The following is a 15671-nucleotide window of genomic DNA, read 5'->3' as shown; positions in this document are numbered from 1 at the left end:
CAAGTCTGAATTGTCTTTGTCTCCTTTTCCCTGTCTAGCTCCTTCCTGGCACAGAAGATATGTAAGTTCTGTGCCTTGGTGCCGGTGCTCGATCCCAGCATGTCCTGTAGCACAACAATCTGCCATATATCCAGAGAATGAATCTTATTGCTCTACTTAAGCACATATGAATGGACATATTTTTTTAAGTTTATGAACTGGTCAAATCTGGCAGAGATAAATTGCTGTAGGAACAGCAACACAAATGCCCTTCATCAACTACTTCATCTGCCAGATTTAAAGGTCCCTAGTTCACAGATGGGTCATATGAGAAAGGAAAAATAAAAAGGCACTAGAGTTCTCTAACAGGCACATCAAAAATTATAATCATATAGCTCTGCCCTCAGGAACTGTTGAATTATTTTAGTTAAAATTTAACAATGGATGAATTGAAAAGGAAAAAAATTCCAGCCTGTAGCAAACACCAGACTGGAAAAAATTTAAATCCAGAAGATTGTTTGAAAACCTGAAAGACATTTATAACATACTCTCTGTGTAATCCACTTTATAATGTGGGGTACTAGTAATCTAACCTGTAATATCTTCTTGCCCTTAATTAACTGTTCTTTAACTTTTCATGACATTCTAAGTTTAAGTCCTACTTTCTGTAGCCTCCTTGTGCTTTGGACATGTTCCCATTTTCAAATTTATGTAAGAGTTGCATTTGGGGAATTTAACAGTGGTATTTTAGAATTATTACCAACTCCTAACTAATTTTGGTCCCCAGGTCACCATTTAAAACTTTTTTGATCTTTGACTCATTCAGGCAAGATTGATGGCTTGGTTTACTTGCTTTCCAGGGAATTTCTGACACATTTGCCAACAATCCATTATAATATCAGCACTTGTAATTCTAGATTTTTGGATTGCTATAGTCCCATATTTCTAGGTACAGCTGAATTGGCTGACCTGTGCATGAACTACTGTTTCTGTATTGTACAGCCCAATTCAGCTTCTACTTCTATAAGTCATTCTGCTGATGTTCTTAATATTACTTTCTTCATCAAAGATTACTCAGACAAGTAAGGCTTGCCAGACTAAGCCCTTAACTAGTAAAACTACTGTAATAAAGAAAATGGTATTATGCTTTGGTAGATGCTGTTTAACTAATTTTTTAAAAATCCTCAAGTTCTTCAGGCACAAGGCCTTTCATGTAAATGAGAACCAGTGGGACGGACAAGGCTCTGTACTTAGCTATGCACAGCCAATTTCATTTTTAATGCTGGCAACAACACTTGTTGAAAACAGCTCTAAGATCTATATTCTCCAATTGAATTGAAATACAAATACCATTCTGTTTTCATTACTAGGTATACTTTCAAAGTTGTTACCCTTCTTCTCAACTATGCTGGCAATATATAGAATCCTCAGGCTTAGCAGGCAACTCGGTGTCTAATGAACCACTATTTGGAACTGAACTTTTCCCTCTGCAGCACGTGTGTTAATTTATGTTCCTGTGCAAGACTTGGAATAACTTCTGCACAATATAGAGAAGAAGTGTCTGATCACTTATGACAGGAAGTAAAGAGTCCATCTGCTGTGAAGAAGTTTTCAGCAGAAGAATGTTTTGTGGTTTTTCTGACCCTTCTCGATTCAGATATCCCTGCCACTGCAGATCTTTGCCTTTGTTACAGCAAATATTGTTTGCAACACTGAAATGTTCTCTTGGACATTATGCACCAGCAGGGAATCTCTCATGACAGTTTAAATCAGCACCACTTATTTACTGCAGACAATCATAAATGGTTTCCATTTTTCATTTACATTTTCAGTAGTTTATAAGAAAACTTCTTGATTTTTCCTTAGGCTGAATTTGAAAAAGTGGATCTGTTGTTCTCTCTAACCATTTATCACAGCTCCAAGTGTTACTTTACTGTGGTTTCTGTATATGGATCACTAATATTTTTCCTGTTCTGGAACGGGTTATGAAACACAATATAACCGAGAGAGGATACAGAGTTGATAACTTTCTTCATGGACTATTACTGTAACTTAAAATTTCAATTCTGAGCATAGAAAAAGTTAATCATGTTCTCCAACAATAACAACTCTATAGATGAACTACTGTTCAGTCTAAACACAATAATCATTGTGAGAAGTGTGAATTAGGATTTGGAGGAAACACTTCTACATTAAATCCCTCAAAATTCAGTTTTGGGACAAAACAACACAAGAAAACCAACAACAAAAACCAACTGAAGTTATCATAATTTGTTAAAACAAGTTTGTTAGACAAATCTGTCCATAGCAGTCTGCTGGGTTTGTAGAGTAACAGTGGCACTCCATGGTGAAAATGTAGAACACAGCATAACTTAAGTGAAACAACTGAATTACTGCAAACTCCTTTTTCTTGAGTTCTGCTATTGAGTTCAGCTGAGCCCGACTCTGTTTCTACCTTTCTCCTTTTAAATTGTATCTCAATTTTCTGAGGTAGCATTTATGTTACTTTTCAAAGGTGATGGGAACTGGCTTAATTCTTCTAGTACTTTAAGAGACCAGAGTCCAAATCATGGTCACACTTAGGCCTTTTCCATTTTTCCTCCTAAAAGGGTATTTATGTTTGATACTGCTACATTACCACTAGAATGGCACTGTATACTGTTTACCTTTTCTGCCTTGGGATCCAGGTAACCCTTGCAATCCTGGAGGCCCCAAAATTCCATGTTTCCCTCTTTCTCCAGGTTCACCTGGTAATCCCTGAGGACCTGTAGCTCCTGAGAGCGGAAAAAAAATAATCTGTGATCATGCAAATTTATTAAGTCTTGCTCTCTGAGACTGAGCAGACAATTTCTGCTGTCTATAGGCACAGAAATAGCTTTCAATACACCCCCTTAATATCTCTGATTTCTCTAGCCTCCTCCACAGAGGGGCCTTCTCAACAGTGCTATCACACTACTTTTTAAATTTTGGTGTTACCTGGTAATCCAGGTATTCCTGGATATCCAGGGTCACCCTTGGATCCTGGCCCTCCAGGTTGTCCTTGGATTCCTGGTGAACCCTTCTCCCCTGGGAATCCACAGAGTCCTTAAAAAAAAGAAAAAAAAGAGTAATCTAGCATTTATTTGTTAAAAGTTGCCCATTCTTCATCTCATGATAAGTTAAAAAATATAAAATTCAGTAAAGGGTTACTTGACTAGAAAGAGAATCTTATTCAAATATTTCAGATCTTTGCATCTGCCTATTAGCAGTGAGTTGTACAGACCTCACTGGTGATACCTGACAGAGCAGAAATGGCCAGCACAAGAAAGCCAGGCCAGGTTTGATTCCAGTGAGTGTTGCTGTGTCCATCAGTGCTGTACTGCACCCCAGTAGACTCCACCTCCTATGCTCATGCCACGCTTGTTGCACGCTGGGATGTCTCTTTAGTCCCTGTGGTTCACTATAGAACCACTCAGTATGCACAGGAAGCAGAGCTCCCTCTCTGCTAACAAAACTGAGAGAAAACAAGGTCTTAAATCCGATTCTTTCATCAGTCAGACAGAGGTACCTGGTAATCCTGGATCTCCAGGAGCCCCTTTCCGACCACGTGCACCAAGCAGAGGAGTTGGGTCACCTCTCTCACCTGTGAAGGTACAACAACTTCCATTTTATACAAGTATCCTTTTCATCCACAAAAGCAAAGCTGGACGATTTTGTAAGATCAGAATACTAGTAGATATTAACAGCTATAAAAGGGACTGAGAGAACACAGAATGAAAATTGCTTTGGCCCATGCAAATTATGACAGTTCACCTTGATTGCATTTTCTCTTGGATAACTGATCAATAATTAGTCAATGGATATTGACTAATTTTCCATATCCATAAGAATGGATTTGTACATGGTTTTTTATGGAATTTTTAAACTCTGTGAAATTGGACAGAAATTTATCTTCTAAATTAGTAAGATCATCTTTTAAAGGAAAAAACTGTCACAGGGTATACTGAAATGCAATTTTTGCTGTCAGGTAAGTCAGCCTTGTTTCTAATTACACTCATGTTTTAAGGGAACACAGGACAGAAGTGACATTATATTTTCTACTGAGTCCTTGCCATCTATTGCACACACATCATAACAATATTGCTCTTTTCAAAGCCTATCTGTATAAACTCATTACCTTTGCATCCTTTTGGGCCAGTCAGTCCTGGATTTCCAGGGATTCCTGGTAAGCCAATGTCACCCTGATTTTTTTAAAAAACAAAATAAAAATGTTTGACATATGGTATGTGTAGCAGGAATAATCTATAAGAGCATTTGGTGCTCTTAGAAAAACTGTATCTTAAGATCAACAGAAAAGCATGTTGTCTTTGTTACATGTCTAGCACTGACCACTAACACTTCCAAGAAACTGTAGATTAGACTTGCTAATAATTTTGAATTTCTGCTTTTATACTTTATTCTAACTCTTGGCTCAAACAGCTTAAATTCCTCACAGATGGCCTAAGTAATTTGATTATAAGGTACCATAAAAATATATCAAATATTGTTGTATGTTACCCAAAATTTGCTATAAACATTAATCAGCAATATGTTGTATTGTAACAATAAAAATTAAATATTTCCCTATTTTTCCTTTTAAATAATGACCTATAATCAGCAAATCACACCTTATCTCTTCAAAGAAATTTCATACAATACAAATCAAGCAAAAATATGTCCCTTTTACCAAAAAACCCTGTGTTTTATGCTTCATGTAATCTCACTGTCTGCCTACCTAGCACACAAGAAGTGAAGAATTGTACCTTATATCTGTATATATATGTGTGAGTTTGTATATTTGTTCCTGAGCAGTACTGCTTGCCTGGGGTCTGCCTGGGGCAAACTGGCACTGCAGCCAGAGGTGACTTGGTTTGCTGTGTCTCTTGGCTTGGCCACAGCAAGATATGAAGGAGCAGCTACATATTAATCTCCTAATTATACTGCTGCTGTGTTATGATCTCTGTGGTAAGTGATCTGGCAATCTGTTCTTAGGAATAATGGTAAAAGCTTGATGGTGCATCTGTTTTTTCCCCCCTAATTAGTGTAGTGTAGCCTGGACTTCCACCAAGTGGCAAGAGAACAAACTCAGAACATGCAGCTGGGAGAGGCCCTTAGCTGACTCCAACTACAGTTCCTGCTAAAAGGTAATCAAAGCATTTAGGTATTAGGCAATTTACATTTCCTCCTATACTGACAGTCTCTTCTGAGGGGGAAGATCTAATAGGTGAGTACAGTACATGTACCCTTCATCCTATTTCTTAGAGGCAGGAGATAACTGCAAAGTCCAGGATATTTCACTACCACTCTGTTTACCTGGTCACCTGGTTCTCCTTGAAAACCTGTAATTCCTTTAAAGCCTTTTGGTCCCGGGAAACCCAATGATCCTGGAAACCCCATCACTCCAGTGTCACCTTGGTCACCTGGCAGTCCTGGAACACCATTCTTCCCTGGAAATCCTCGGGTGCCTCTGAAACCAGTATTGCCTTTTTCACCTGAAGTTAATTGCAGATCAAGATAATGACCAATGAAGTCAAGCCATTATTTGTCACTTATTTTGATTATGGCAAGGCTTTCACACTGTGTATTGCCACACTCTGTGCATTGTGTAATTGTCCAAGGAAACTATCCTGCTACTTTAAGAATCTATAAACATGATAAGGTTGCTGGGTGTTTCTGCAGCCATGAGTCCCTACCTGTGAAAACCAGTGATTTATAGCAGATGAATGTATGTCCATGCTTTATTTTATGAATCCAGGGCTTTATTTTATGAACTTACCTCTTTCACCTCTAAATCCATTCTCACCAGGAAACCCTGGGTCTCCCATTTGTCCTTTCTCTAAACGGATGTTAATGTAGCCACTGTCTCCTGGAGACCCTCTTTCACCTTTGAGCCAAAAATATGGAATATAAGTATATCTCATGAATGACACGTCCTGAAAATTATTTTAGTAATGACTTCACTAATAGAGAAAGTCTTCAAATACTAATGTGGTTCTCAGTTGTTTCATCAGGCTCACTGCTAACAAAATTTATCCTACTTCTCTTGCTTTTTAGGTAATTCAGTAGTAACCCAGGTGATATTATATCAGAATTATGAAAGATTTCCAAAGATGGCAATTGTGTACTGCCTGTGATTGCACCCTGGAGATGGTTATTCTCTTCCCTATAAAAAGTAAATATATTCCTAACACAGCAGTAGCAAAACTGAACACAGCATCAACATAACTACAGAGTGAAGTGGATTTTTACAAACCTTTTATTCCTATATCCCCACATTCTCCACTAGGCCCAGGTGGACCCATTTTTCCTTCTTCGCCTTTTACACCGGAGATTCCCATTGTGCCTTGTATTCCTGGGAGTCCTGGGAATCCTTGGGGTCCCTGAATCCCTTTGCTTCCTGGTAATATGAAATGCTTTATTTACATGTTCAGTCTGCTTATACTGTTACTGTCATATTCTAAGGAAGAGTATAAAGCAAAAGCAGGAAGTTCAGAAGGACTCCTTAGGAAATCAGCAGAGGTAGAGAATCAACAGTTGGAGCTTGGCTTCATGCCAAGATCAAACATCTCTTGAAACCCAGATTCCCTTGAAACAAACATTCTCCCCCTACCTGCTGCCACCTCCTGGAGATTTAGGCTACACTTACTACCCAAGCTGTTACCCCCAACACACCAGCAGACCTTGCATGTGGCTACTGGATTATGGGGGCTTCATTCTGCTCCCTGTCCCCATCTTTCAACTCAGGGGCCTGGTACCCAGAGAAATATTGGTCTTACATAAGAATGAGGCAAAGAAGGCATTAAGTACCTCAGACTTTTCCTCATCCTTTGTCACTATGTTTCCCCCTTCCCATCCAATAAAGGATGGACATTCTCCTTAGCCCTCCTTTTGTTGCCAATGTATTTATAGAAACGTTTTCATTGTCTTTTACAGCAGTAGCCAGATCGAGGTCTTAGTTGTGCTTTGGCCCCTCTAATTTTCTCCCTGCATAACCTCATGATACCCTTATCCTCCTGAGCTGACTGGCCATTTTTTCAAATTTCATAAACTCTCCCTTTCTTCCTGAGTTCCATCCAAAGCTCTCTGTTCAGCCATGCTGGTCATCTTTCCTGTTGCTCGTCTTTCAGCACATGGGGATGGCCTGTTCCTGTGTCTTTCAGATTTCCTTCTTGAAGAATATTCAGCCTTCCTGGACTTCTTTGCCCTTCAGAATTGCCTCCCAAGGCACTGTTAACCAGTCTCCTAAATCGGCCAATGTCTAAACATATTGTTGTTACTATAGCATATTACAACCTATTACAGCCAGGAAATAATAGATGAAAATAGGTCAGTGCTGTAAAACAGCTAAAGCATCAGGATGCACCAACATGCATTGAACTATTTCCATCCCTTTGATTTTATCATAAGAGAAAGAACAAGGGATGCTATGGTTAATTGACTCTACCCTGCTGCAGGGTCTTATTCTTGAAGCTGGAAAGAAAGGAGGGTGCAAAGTACTTCCTAGTGTTAACAGCAGCAGAAATAGTTTTCTCTACAAGAGATGTGACAGATGAGGTGTTTTGCAGGATATTTGACAGACCTGTTTCTCCTGGGAAACCAGCAGGTCCTCTATTGCCTGGAAGTCCTGGAAGTCCTTGTGAGCCTGGAGGACCTGGGGGACCTTGTGAGCCTGGAGAACCTTTCAGACCTTTGATTCCAGGTGGCCCAGCTAGGCCCCTGTCTCCCCTCTGACCTTTAAAGCCTGGTAAACCTGAGAAAAAGAGCTTTAATCTATGTATGTAAATGCAGGAAAAGGTTCAGCAATTGTATCTAAAAAGCAGAAAGTTTTGGTATAAATTTAAATATCAGCAAACATGGCAAAATTACTTGGAAGCTTTATTACCATGTTGGAATCCTGGCCCTGCCTAGATTTATCACTTGGAATGTTTGTTTTCTTGTATTTCTTTAGTGATAGACATATCAGTAGAAGAGCAGTGAAAAATCCCTACTAATTTGTAAATACATTTGATATATATGTCTCCTAGCTCTTTCTAAATAACTTATTCCACTTAAGAATAAGGAAGATAAAAGTATCACAGTAGTGACAGGAGCTCAGTTAAGCTGTGAGGACAACAGAATAAGAGTTAACTCTTCCATTTGTTACCTAATAGTGAGCACACTGTGATTTGGCCAGTTAAAGAACACCATGGGAAAGAAAGGAAAGTTGGGAAATATCTGGGATGGACACTCTACATTTCTTGAGTTTAAAGAAATGTGCAAAATATAATGTACACCCCCAGAAATGGGCAGGCCCCGTGTGATGAAATCTGCCAGAAAATATGTGCAAAGCTTAGTGCTGTGAGGCAACCCCATGGATGTGGTATACCTTGAGGTCCTGGCAGGCCCATGGCACCTCTGAGTCCTGGTGGCCCTGGTAAACCTGTGACACATGGTGGACCAGGGAAGCCTGGACAGCCTGGTGCTCCTATGTCACCTTCTGGGCCTCTAAAACCCTTGGCACCTGGAAATCCCGGGGTGCCAGGTTGTCCTGGGAAAAAACAGTATTATAAAATGTTTTAGTTCCATTCTTCACCATCCCTCAGAATTCCTAATTTTAATTTTGAAATGTACATGTTCAGTTACTGTAGTGTCTTAATTGTCCTTTAGTTTTTGCAGTTTGTGAAAACTGGTGCTTTCCTACAATTTAGAATTGGCTGTTGTGGAAAGCTCCTTTCTTTAAGGAACAGATATGAATTCAGCCCTCATCTCTAGGTAAGGATGATAGTTTCTGATGAGTAGGAGCACAGTGGGAGGAGCTCACTGGCCTGCACCAGGCACACAGCTCTGGGGTCAGTTCTACAGGTGTTCCCTGCACAGAAGGATGTGTGGAAATGCTTAGGGCTGGGTAAAAGGAAGACCTAAAAAAGGAAACAGCAATATCCTCTGTAAAGTGGGAAGGAAATGCACTGTGGAGATCTCTTTGCAGCAATCAGCACAACTCCCTTGCAGAAGCAAGGAGTGTAGTGCACAAGACATTGAGGATTTTATTGCATAACTCTGGGCAAAGAAATTCACCCCTCTCTCCCTGAGTGTTCTCCTGCCCTTTTCCAGTCTGTTCAGGTTTGACTAAACAATCTGAGGCATGGACTATCTGTGTGGCAGAGCAGGAAGCCCCAAGCCCAGATGGGCACCAGACAGCAAGTAATAGTAAGAATAGGAAGCTGCATGTTACTCCATGAACTGGGTAAAGGCATCTGTCTCTTCCTGCAGTGCAGATCCTCTCACTGGCTGGTCAACCTAAACTGTGAAAATGTAAATGTAAAATCAGGGTGTACTGTTCACAGTCACCATGATGGATCCAGGTAAGAGGAAGTTTTATCTGAATTAGGACCATCTTTTCTCAGATTTTCTCCTTTAACAAAATGTTTCATAAACTGTTTCATAAAAACTGGCCCATACCTTGAAGCCCAGGAATGCCTGGATTACCCCTTGCTCCTTGTGCACCAGGGGGCCCTGGCAGTCCCCTGTTGCCTGGGATTCCCGGAGGGCCATATGTGGTGTCACCTGGAAGACCTTTCTGACCATCTATGCCAGGTGGACCTGGAGGGCCATTTTTACCATCAACTGTAGATCCTCTTTCACCTTGATCACCAGGATCACCAGCTGTGCCTCGAAAGCCTGTTGACAGGATTTTTAAATTCAAATAAGGCATAATTCAGGAGGTGTTTGGGTTTTTGTTTGTTTTTCTCCCCAAGCTGTTATATTATAATCCAAATGTAACCAGATTTAAATTATTACTTTGCAAAGAAAAATGACATCATACATTAAATTTCAGGTTTCTCATTTATAGCTAATGATACATGAGGATTGAAGGAGGTAATTCCTGTGGGAAGTGACAGGGGTTTTCTTTGGAGCAGCATCTGTCTTGACTACTGTCACTCTTGTCCAGTTTACTCCCTTTCCTAAGATTTCACTAATTGTTCTCAGTTTTCTGAGAATATTTCCTCTCTGGACACTGAACTTTAGGTTATTGTAGCACCTGCAAAGCTGGAATAAAGAAAGGGATACTGGTGAAGATTCCTGTTCCACTAGCTTTTGTTGAAGTTTGTGTTTTATTCTATATTCTATCCTACAGCATTCTACCATGGTAGCTATCTTTCCAGCAGGTCTCCTGGATTAAGAGAAGCACAATTCACCTTCTGGCCCAGGGATTCCTGCTCCTGGCCTGCCTCGACGGCCTTTTTGCCCTTCAAAGCCATTTGGTCCAGGATGCCCAGGGAGTCCTTTTAAACCCTTTGGTCCTGAAAATGAAAAAGAAGTACATAAACTGACAGAGTGCTCAAATGTGCTCCCTGCTCCATAAACAGCAGATTGCAAATCACCAGAGTCAATTAGAAAAAAAATCTTTCCTATAACATTTCAGTGTTACAGGACATCAACAGTATTAACCCAGTGAATGACAGGTGTCAGCTCAAGTTCTTATACTCTCCCGTGCTATATCCTGCTTCTGGAATGGTGCAGATGAGCTCAATACACAAATCCCTGTTCTTTCATGTCTGTATAAATTTTTGTTCCCACCCACAATACTGGTGTCAGGGAACTGGGTAATACCATATTAAGGAGCTTGAAAATCCACCAGCTCCAGTTCTTCTGATCAGGATTTTCTGAGGAATTTCAAATGCTTTGGAGGCGATCACAAGAAACGTCTTGCCAGTTCCTGGATGAGTTCTTTGAATTTCAATTAAGTTTAAAAAGTTGAAATAATGGTAATAAGTTTTCAGATTTTAGGGCTCAATTTCAACTTGCCATGAGCAATATAGTTTTAGAAATTACAGCCTTGCAGCATATCTTTGCCTTGCACATCTCTTTTTCCCAGTATCCAGATGTACATACTCCAGGTCTTATCCAACTCCAGCCCTCTGCATATTTTACAGACTCTCTCATGCATTTTAATTGAGGCAGGACAGAGTTTGAAACTACCTTCATTTAATTATTTCTATGGAGGCAGCCTGCACACCTTTTGATCATGCAAACTGCAGCTGTCTGGCCCTTGATTCTATTAGATGACTATACTCCTGTGTATTTGCAGTTTTACATTTTCAGACATGTATCTGTTGAAAAAGTGGAATACTGTAGCTTTTTAGGATACCTTCTTTTTTAAAATTAGCAACCTAAATTTCTATTAAAATCAAAAATTCTCCTATATATAAACATACCTTGAACACCTTTAAAACCTGGGGGACCTGGATTTCCAGGGTATGGTGATGTGATGCAGACAGTTTCACCTGAAGCAAGAGGGAGAAGAAACTGGCCTATTTAATTTTAGAATAAATGGAGTCTGAACACTTACTGTAATATTTCTGTGGAACTAACCAACTAGATGTGCAAATGTGAAATTATGCACATTGTTATTTTCATATTATTTAAGTTTTGATGGAGAATCATAAAATACATTTTTCTTGACACTTTCTATATAATATTGGTTATATTTCAAATTGTTGTAATACAGTTGTATTTTTTAAAGACAAAGGTTTGGTTTTATTTCACTTGCCTTGGAAATTTGTCCTTACAATAGTTTTTAGTGCAAGAAAGAAATAATATTTTCATTTCAATTCTATGTATAGTTCTGGTTCATACATATCACTATCAGTGTAGATGTTTTTGTTTGGCTAAGCACTTTTTATAACCAAAAACCAGACCAAGCTTTAAATATAAGTTATATTTTCCTATAAATTAAGAACACTTTCACTATAAATGAATAACACTTGATGTAATACACATGAAACTGTAATGGATGGCACCAAACGTGTTTTTGTTATTTCATTCTTAATGTAAAGAGTCAAAATTACCTTTCTGGCCTTTTGGACCAGGTGGCCCAACATTACCAGTATCACCAAAGTCTCCAGGGCTACCTCTGGCTCCTGGAGGGCCAGGAAACCCCAAACCAGGCAATCCTATCTGTCCTTTTACCCCAGGAGGTCCTGGGAGCCCAGGGAATCCTTTATCACCTGGAAGCGATACTCCAGCATCGCCCTGAAAGAAAACTTGTTGGTAAGAAGTAACAAGACCTAATTTCTCTCCTCTCTTTGATTATGAAAAAGCATGTTTAGGGGATTATCTGGAGAAATCACTTTCCACAATTAAGAGACTACATGGATGACATTAGTATTTGTAAATATTTAAGGGCAATAGGAACAAAGGGGTTAGTGGATTTTTTGTTTCCTGATCCCATAATATTGGGACACAGTATATGCAGAAATTATATTCAGGAATACCAAAATAAGCAATGATATTTACAAGAAAATAATTTTGCAGTGGATAAAAACTTTGATAACCTTTCATAAGATAATACATTAATTGAAATGGAAAAAAAATCTGGGAGAGTCAAACATACCTCAACTCCTTTTTCCCCACGCAATCCTAGTTCCCCATCTCTGCCATCAAGACCTCTCTGGCCTGGAAATCCTGGAACCCCAGTAGGTCCTCTTTCACCTTTTAATCCTTAAAATATTTTGAAAAGAGAAAGAAGTATAATATTTACAGTAATTATTTTTTGAGGGGGAGGTGGAGGTTATTTCTTCTTAGGTAAATGCTGAATAACCATTCATCGTATCTGCATGATAATTCCCGGTCCTTGAATTCACATTTCCTTGGTGAAGTATTTTAGGCTTAGGAAGGCTTTAGTTGGACACCTCATGGAACAACTTGGTCTCTCTGTAAAAGACATGTTTAGAGGCACCACAAGAATGTGGGTTTTATTCGTGCTATACAGAAAGTTAAAATATTGAAATCAGTCTGAGTTTTATTCTTAATTTCAGTGAAATCAGGATGTAGCAATGTCGTATGATGCAGAATATTTGCATCAATATTTCCCAAAGGTTTTATTTTCCCCCTAGATTTCTCTTGCACTGATATTTATGAAAATGCAACTTTTGCTGTGTCAAGAAATCCTTTGCAAATAGAAGAAAATGTTTTCCCCTCTCTAACATCTGTAAAAAACCCACAGGCATCCAAAGCTAAGCTAGCTTTTTATAAACAATAAGATGGACAATCTTTTGTTTGAATAATTAGTTTAGCATTTCTAACTAAGCTTTGCCTTCAGATTGCTGTAATTTATTGCTCTCTGTTTCTTTTGCTTTTGCAAATCATAACCATAACTGTGGAGAGGTTTTGATCTATTTAATTACAAGAATTTCAGTTGTGCAACTAGTGGCCTATTGTTTCTCTTCAATGCCTGGTCAAGAGTAATTTTTAGAAATAGGAGCAGACATCTGAATAGTCATTGAAACTTTGAGTTTTTCCCAAGAAGGATGTTGGTGGCTTAAGTTGAGGTAACAGCTGTGATATTGATATATGACACTTCAGGAGGTGGTTCTGTACAATAGTATTTGTATTCCGCTGAGTCTTTGCTATACAAACCTCTGTAAGATCCCAACTATCAATCACAGGACATGAAAAATCATTTGTTAGCATTAATAACACGCTGTTAAAACTGTTTTATGGCTCAACTATAGAATAAAAACCACAAAATGCTGTGTTGATCTTGTGTTTAGCCAGAAGAGATGGTACCAAGAAAGCAGTTTGGACATACATGCCCTCTAGGTTTCAGTAACTTACTGAACTAATGAATTTATTAAGACTAGATGAATATGTTTTTCTCACACTATTGCCTAGACATTGTATAGGAAACAAAAAGGCTAAAGATAAAATGTGTGGTTACCTTTTATCCTAACTCTTCCTGGATCACCCTTCTCTCCTTTTTCACCATGCTGTCCAGCAGAACCAGGGGTCCCCTTAACATTTACAAGGAAAAAAAGGTGTCAGTTGTCTCCAGCACAGAATCAATGTGGGAATTGAGGGGAAAATTAGATATCTATCTCTTGTATGGTTTCCCAAAACCAACCAGTTAAGGTGACATGCCAAAAAGAAACACTTATCTCTTCTGATGATTATAAAGAGGTGTGTGAAAGGCACCTGTCCTTCTCAGCCCGACTCTGCCAAATGTATGGATACACAACTAAAATTGTAAAGCTTGAAGATTTGGGTCCATGGCTGTAAATGCAATATTAAAATCCAAATGATTCAGAAACTGTTCCCACTGCAGACTTCAACCTACAATCCACTGAGGAAGGGAATCTCTGGAGTGTAGTGACTGCAGGATGAAGCTTTTCTCCCAGAACTGAACACAGCAGCAAGTAAGTGATGCTTTTTTTTCTGAATGAAAACCCACAAAGCTGCCAATAAGAAATTTCATTTACATCTAATTAGGTAGGTGTTGTGAGAAGAATCTATGACTTGACAGGTTTAGAGGAGAAAAGAAGTGCTTTTCTATATTCTTATGCTGATTTGTGCTCTCAGCTCTCCAAACAGAGTGCAGTTTTCATGTAATCATTGGTGATCTTGCAACAGTGCATGTGGGTAAATATATTTTACCATGGGAAATTTAAACAGAAGTAAAAGGCCACTAAGGTGCAAAACTGGGGTATTATTTAGCCAGCTTCCTCTGTTCTTCAAATTTTTTCACCTAAAAATAGGTGGAGAGAATATAATGTGATTGTAAATCATGACACTTTTAAATCAGACAGACTTCTGAAAAACACGTTGTATCTGAAACTAGCAGTGGCTATTTCTTACAATGTGTAGATCTTTATGTAGGCAGAGATCAGTTATTAGTGTTTGAGAGGAAAAATGAGATATTTGTGAAGAAAGGAGAGCAGAAAAATGGAGAAAAATGGTCCATTAAACCAAACATTTCTGTATTGAACTGAATTATTTCCATCCAAAGTGATTATTTTGTTCTTGTTTCTCACTTAAGTAACCTAAGAGCAGCAAAATGTTCAGGACAAGGCTTCAAGCTTTGCTTCAAAACTACAGGGACTAAATTATACTCTCAAAAGTAACAAGAAGATCAAAATCTCACATAATCCACACAGGTAGTGGTGTTTTAAGAAGAAAACAAACAAACAAAAAAACCCGCAAGAGCAAATGTAAAGTTTGTAATGAAACCATTGGCACTAGAATGAGTGAGCCCTTCCACATCCTTCCTTTAGACTCACAATGGTTTTGTTAGCTTTTTTTTTTCTTTTGAAAGAAAATGTTCTGGAAACTTTTAAGCAATTCGTCATGTGCAAAAAGAGTTCTGCTATTAAAACCTCAAAAAACCCCAACAATAACAAAAAAACAGCAAATGAAACAAAACAAAAAAAACCCCAAACAGCACAAAAACCTCCAAAACACCTCCCCAAAACAAAAAAAAAACCACTAAACAAACAAACAAAAAAAACCCCAGCCATAATTCAACAGTCATAAAGCAAGGCATATCTGCCTGTATTTTCAAAGAAATTCCTCTCACACACAAGAAAGTATATTAAAAAAACCTCTCTTTGGCATTATTTTGGTATGCAGCATCCTGGATGTACATTTTGCATGTCAGACCAGAAAAAGTGGATCAAAATCACATCAAGTCCAATAATTTATCTTATAAAGTGTTTCTAAAGCAGTTAGGTTAAGTGGTGCTTTGAATTATTGCTCACTGTGGGGAATGAGATAAACTATATGAAGTACATTAAAGAAAATAAGTCTGTTTCCAAAAGTAATAGCTCATTTCACTAGACTGTAACAAGCAAAAGTAGATGAAAGTTTCAGATAGTTTTCCAGGGCACTTTCTCAACTACTCTGCTTAAATGCCTCCTGAG

General features: G+C 38.6%; 1 protein-coding gene across 3 annotated transcripts in view; it reads right to left on the bottom strand.

Annotated features, from left to right (window-relative positions):
- The window catches only part of COL4A4 (collagen type IV alpha 4 chain), a 69854-nt gene that overhangs the window by 15223 nt on the left and 38960 nt on the right, over window positions 1-15671 (bottom strand). For all 3 annotated transcript variants that reach the window (XM_027650597.1, XM_027650598.1, XM_027650599.1), the window contains 15 exons: window positions 13697-13769; window positions 12371-12477; window positions 11826-12009; window positions 11193-11261; window positions 10173-10277; window positions 9436-9654; window positions 8363-8524; window positions 7577-7747; window positions 6251-6394; window positions 5774-5881; window positions 5311-5489; window positions 4136-4199; window positions 3527-3601; window positions 2956-3063; window positions 2646-2753 (listed from right to left, as the gene is read on the bottom strand). In XM_027650597.1, the coding sequence (XP_027506398.1) occupies window positions 2646-2753; window positions 2956-3063; window positions 3527-3601; window positions 4136-4199; window positions 5311-5489; window positions 5774-5881; window positions 6251-6394; window positions 7577-7747; window positions 8363-8524; window positions 9436-9654; window positions 10173-10277; window positions 11193-11261; window positions 11826-12009; window positions 12371-12477; window positions 13697-13769 (1876 nt within the window). The remainder of the gene's footprint in view (window positions 1-2645; window positions 2754-2955; window positions 3064-3526; window positions 3602-4135; window positions 4200-5310; window positions 5490-5773; window positions 5882-6250; window positions 6395-7576; window positions 7748-8362; window positions 8525-9435; window positions 9655-10172; window positions 10278-11192; window positions 11262-11825; window positions 12010-12370; window positions 12478-13696; window positions 13770-15671) is intronic.

The sequence above is a fragment of the Corapipo altera genome, unplaced genomic scaffold (genome assembly GCF_003945725.1).
Source record: "Corapipo altera isolate COAL_440 unplaced genomic scaffold, ASM394572v1 54, whole genome shotgun sequence".
Taxonomy (NCBI): Eukaryota; Metazoa; Chordata; class Aves; order Passeriformes; family Pipridae; genus Corapipo; species Corapipo altera.
This window is presented reverse-complemented; position numbering and strand designations above follow the sequence as displayed.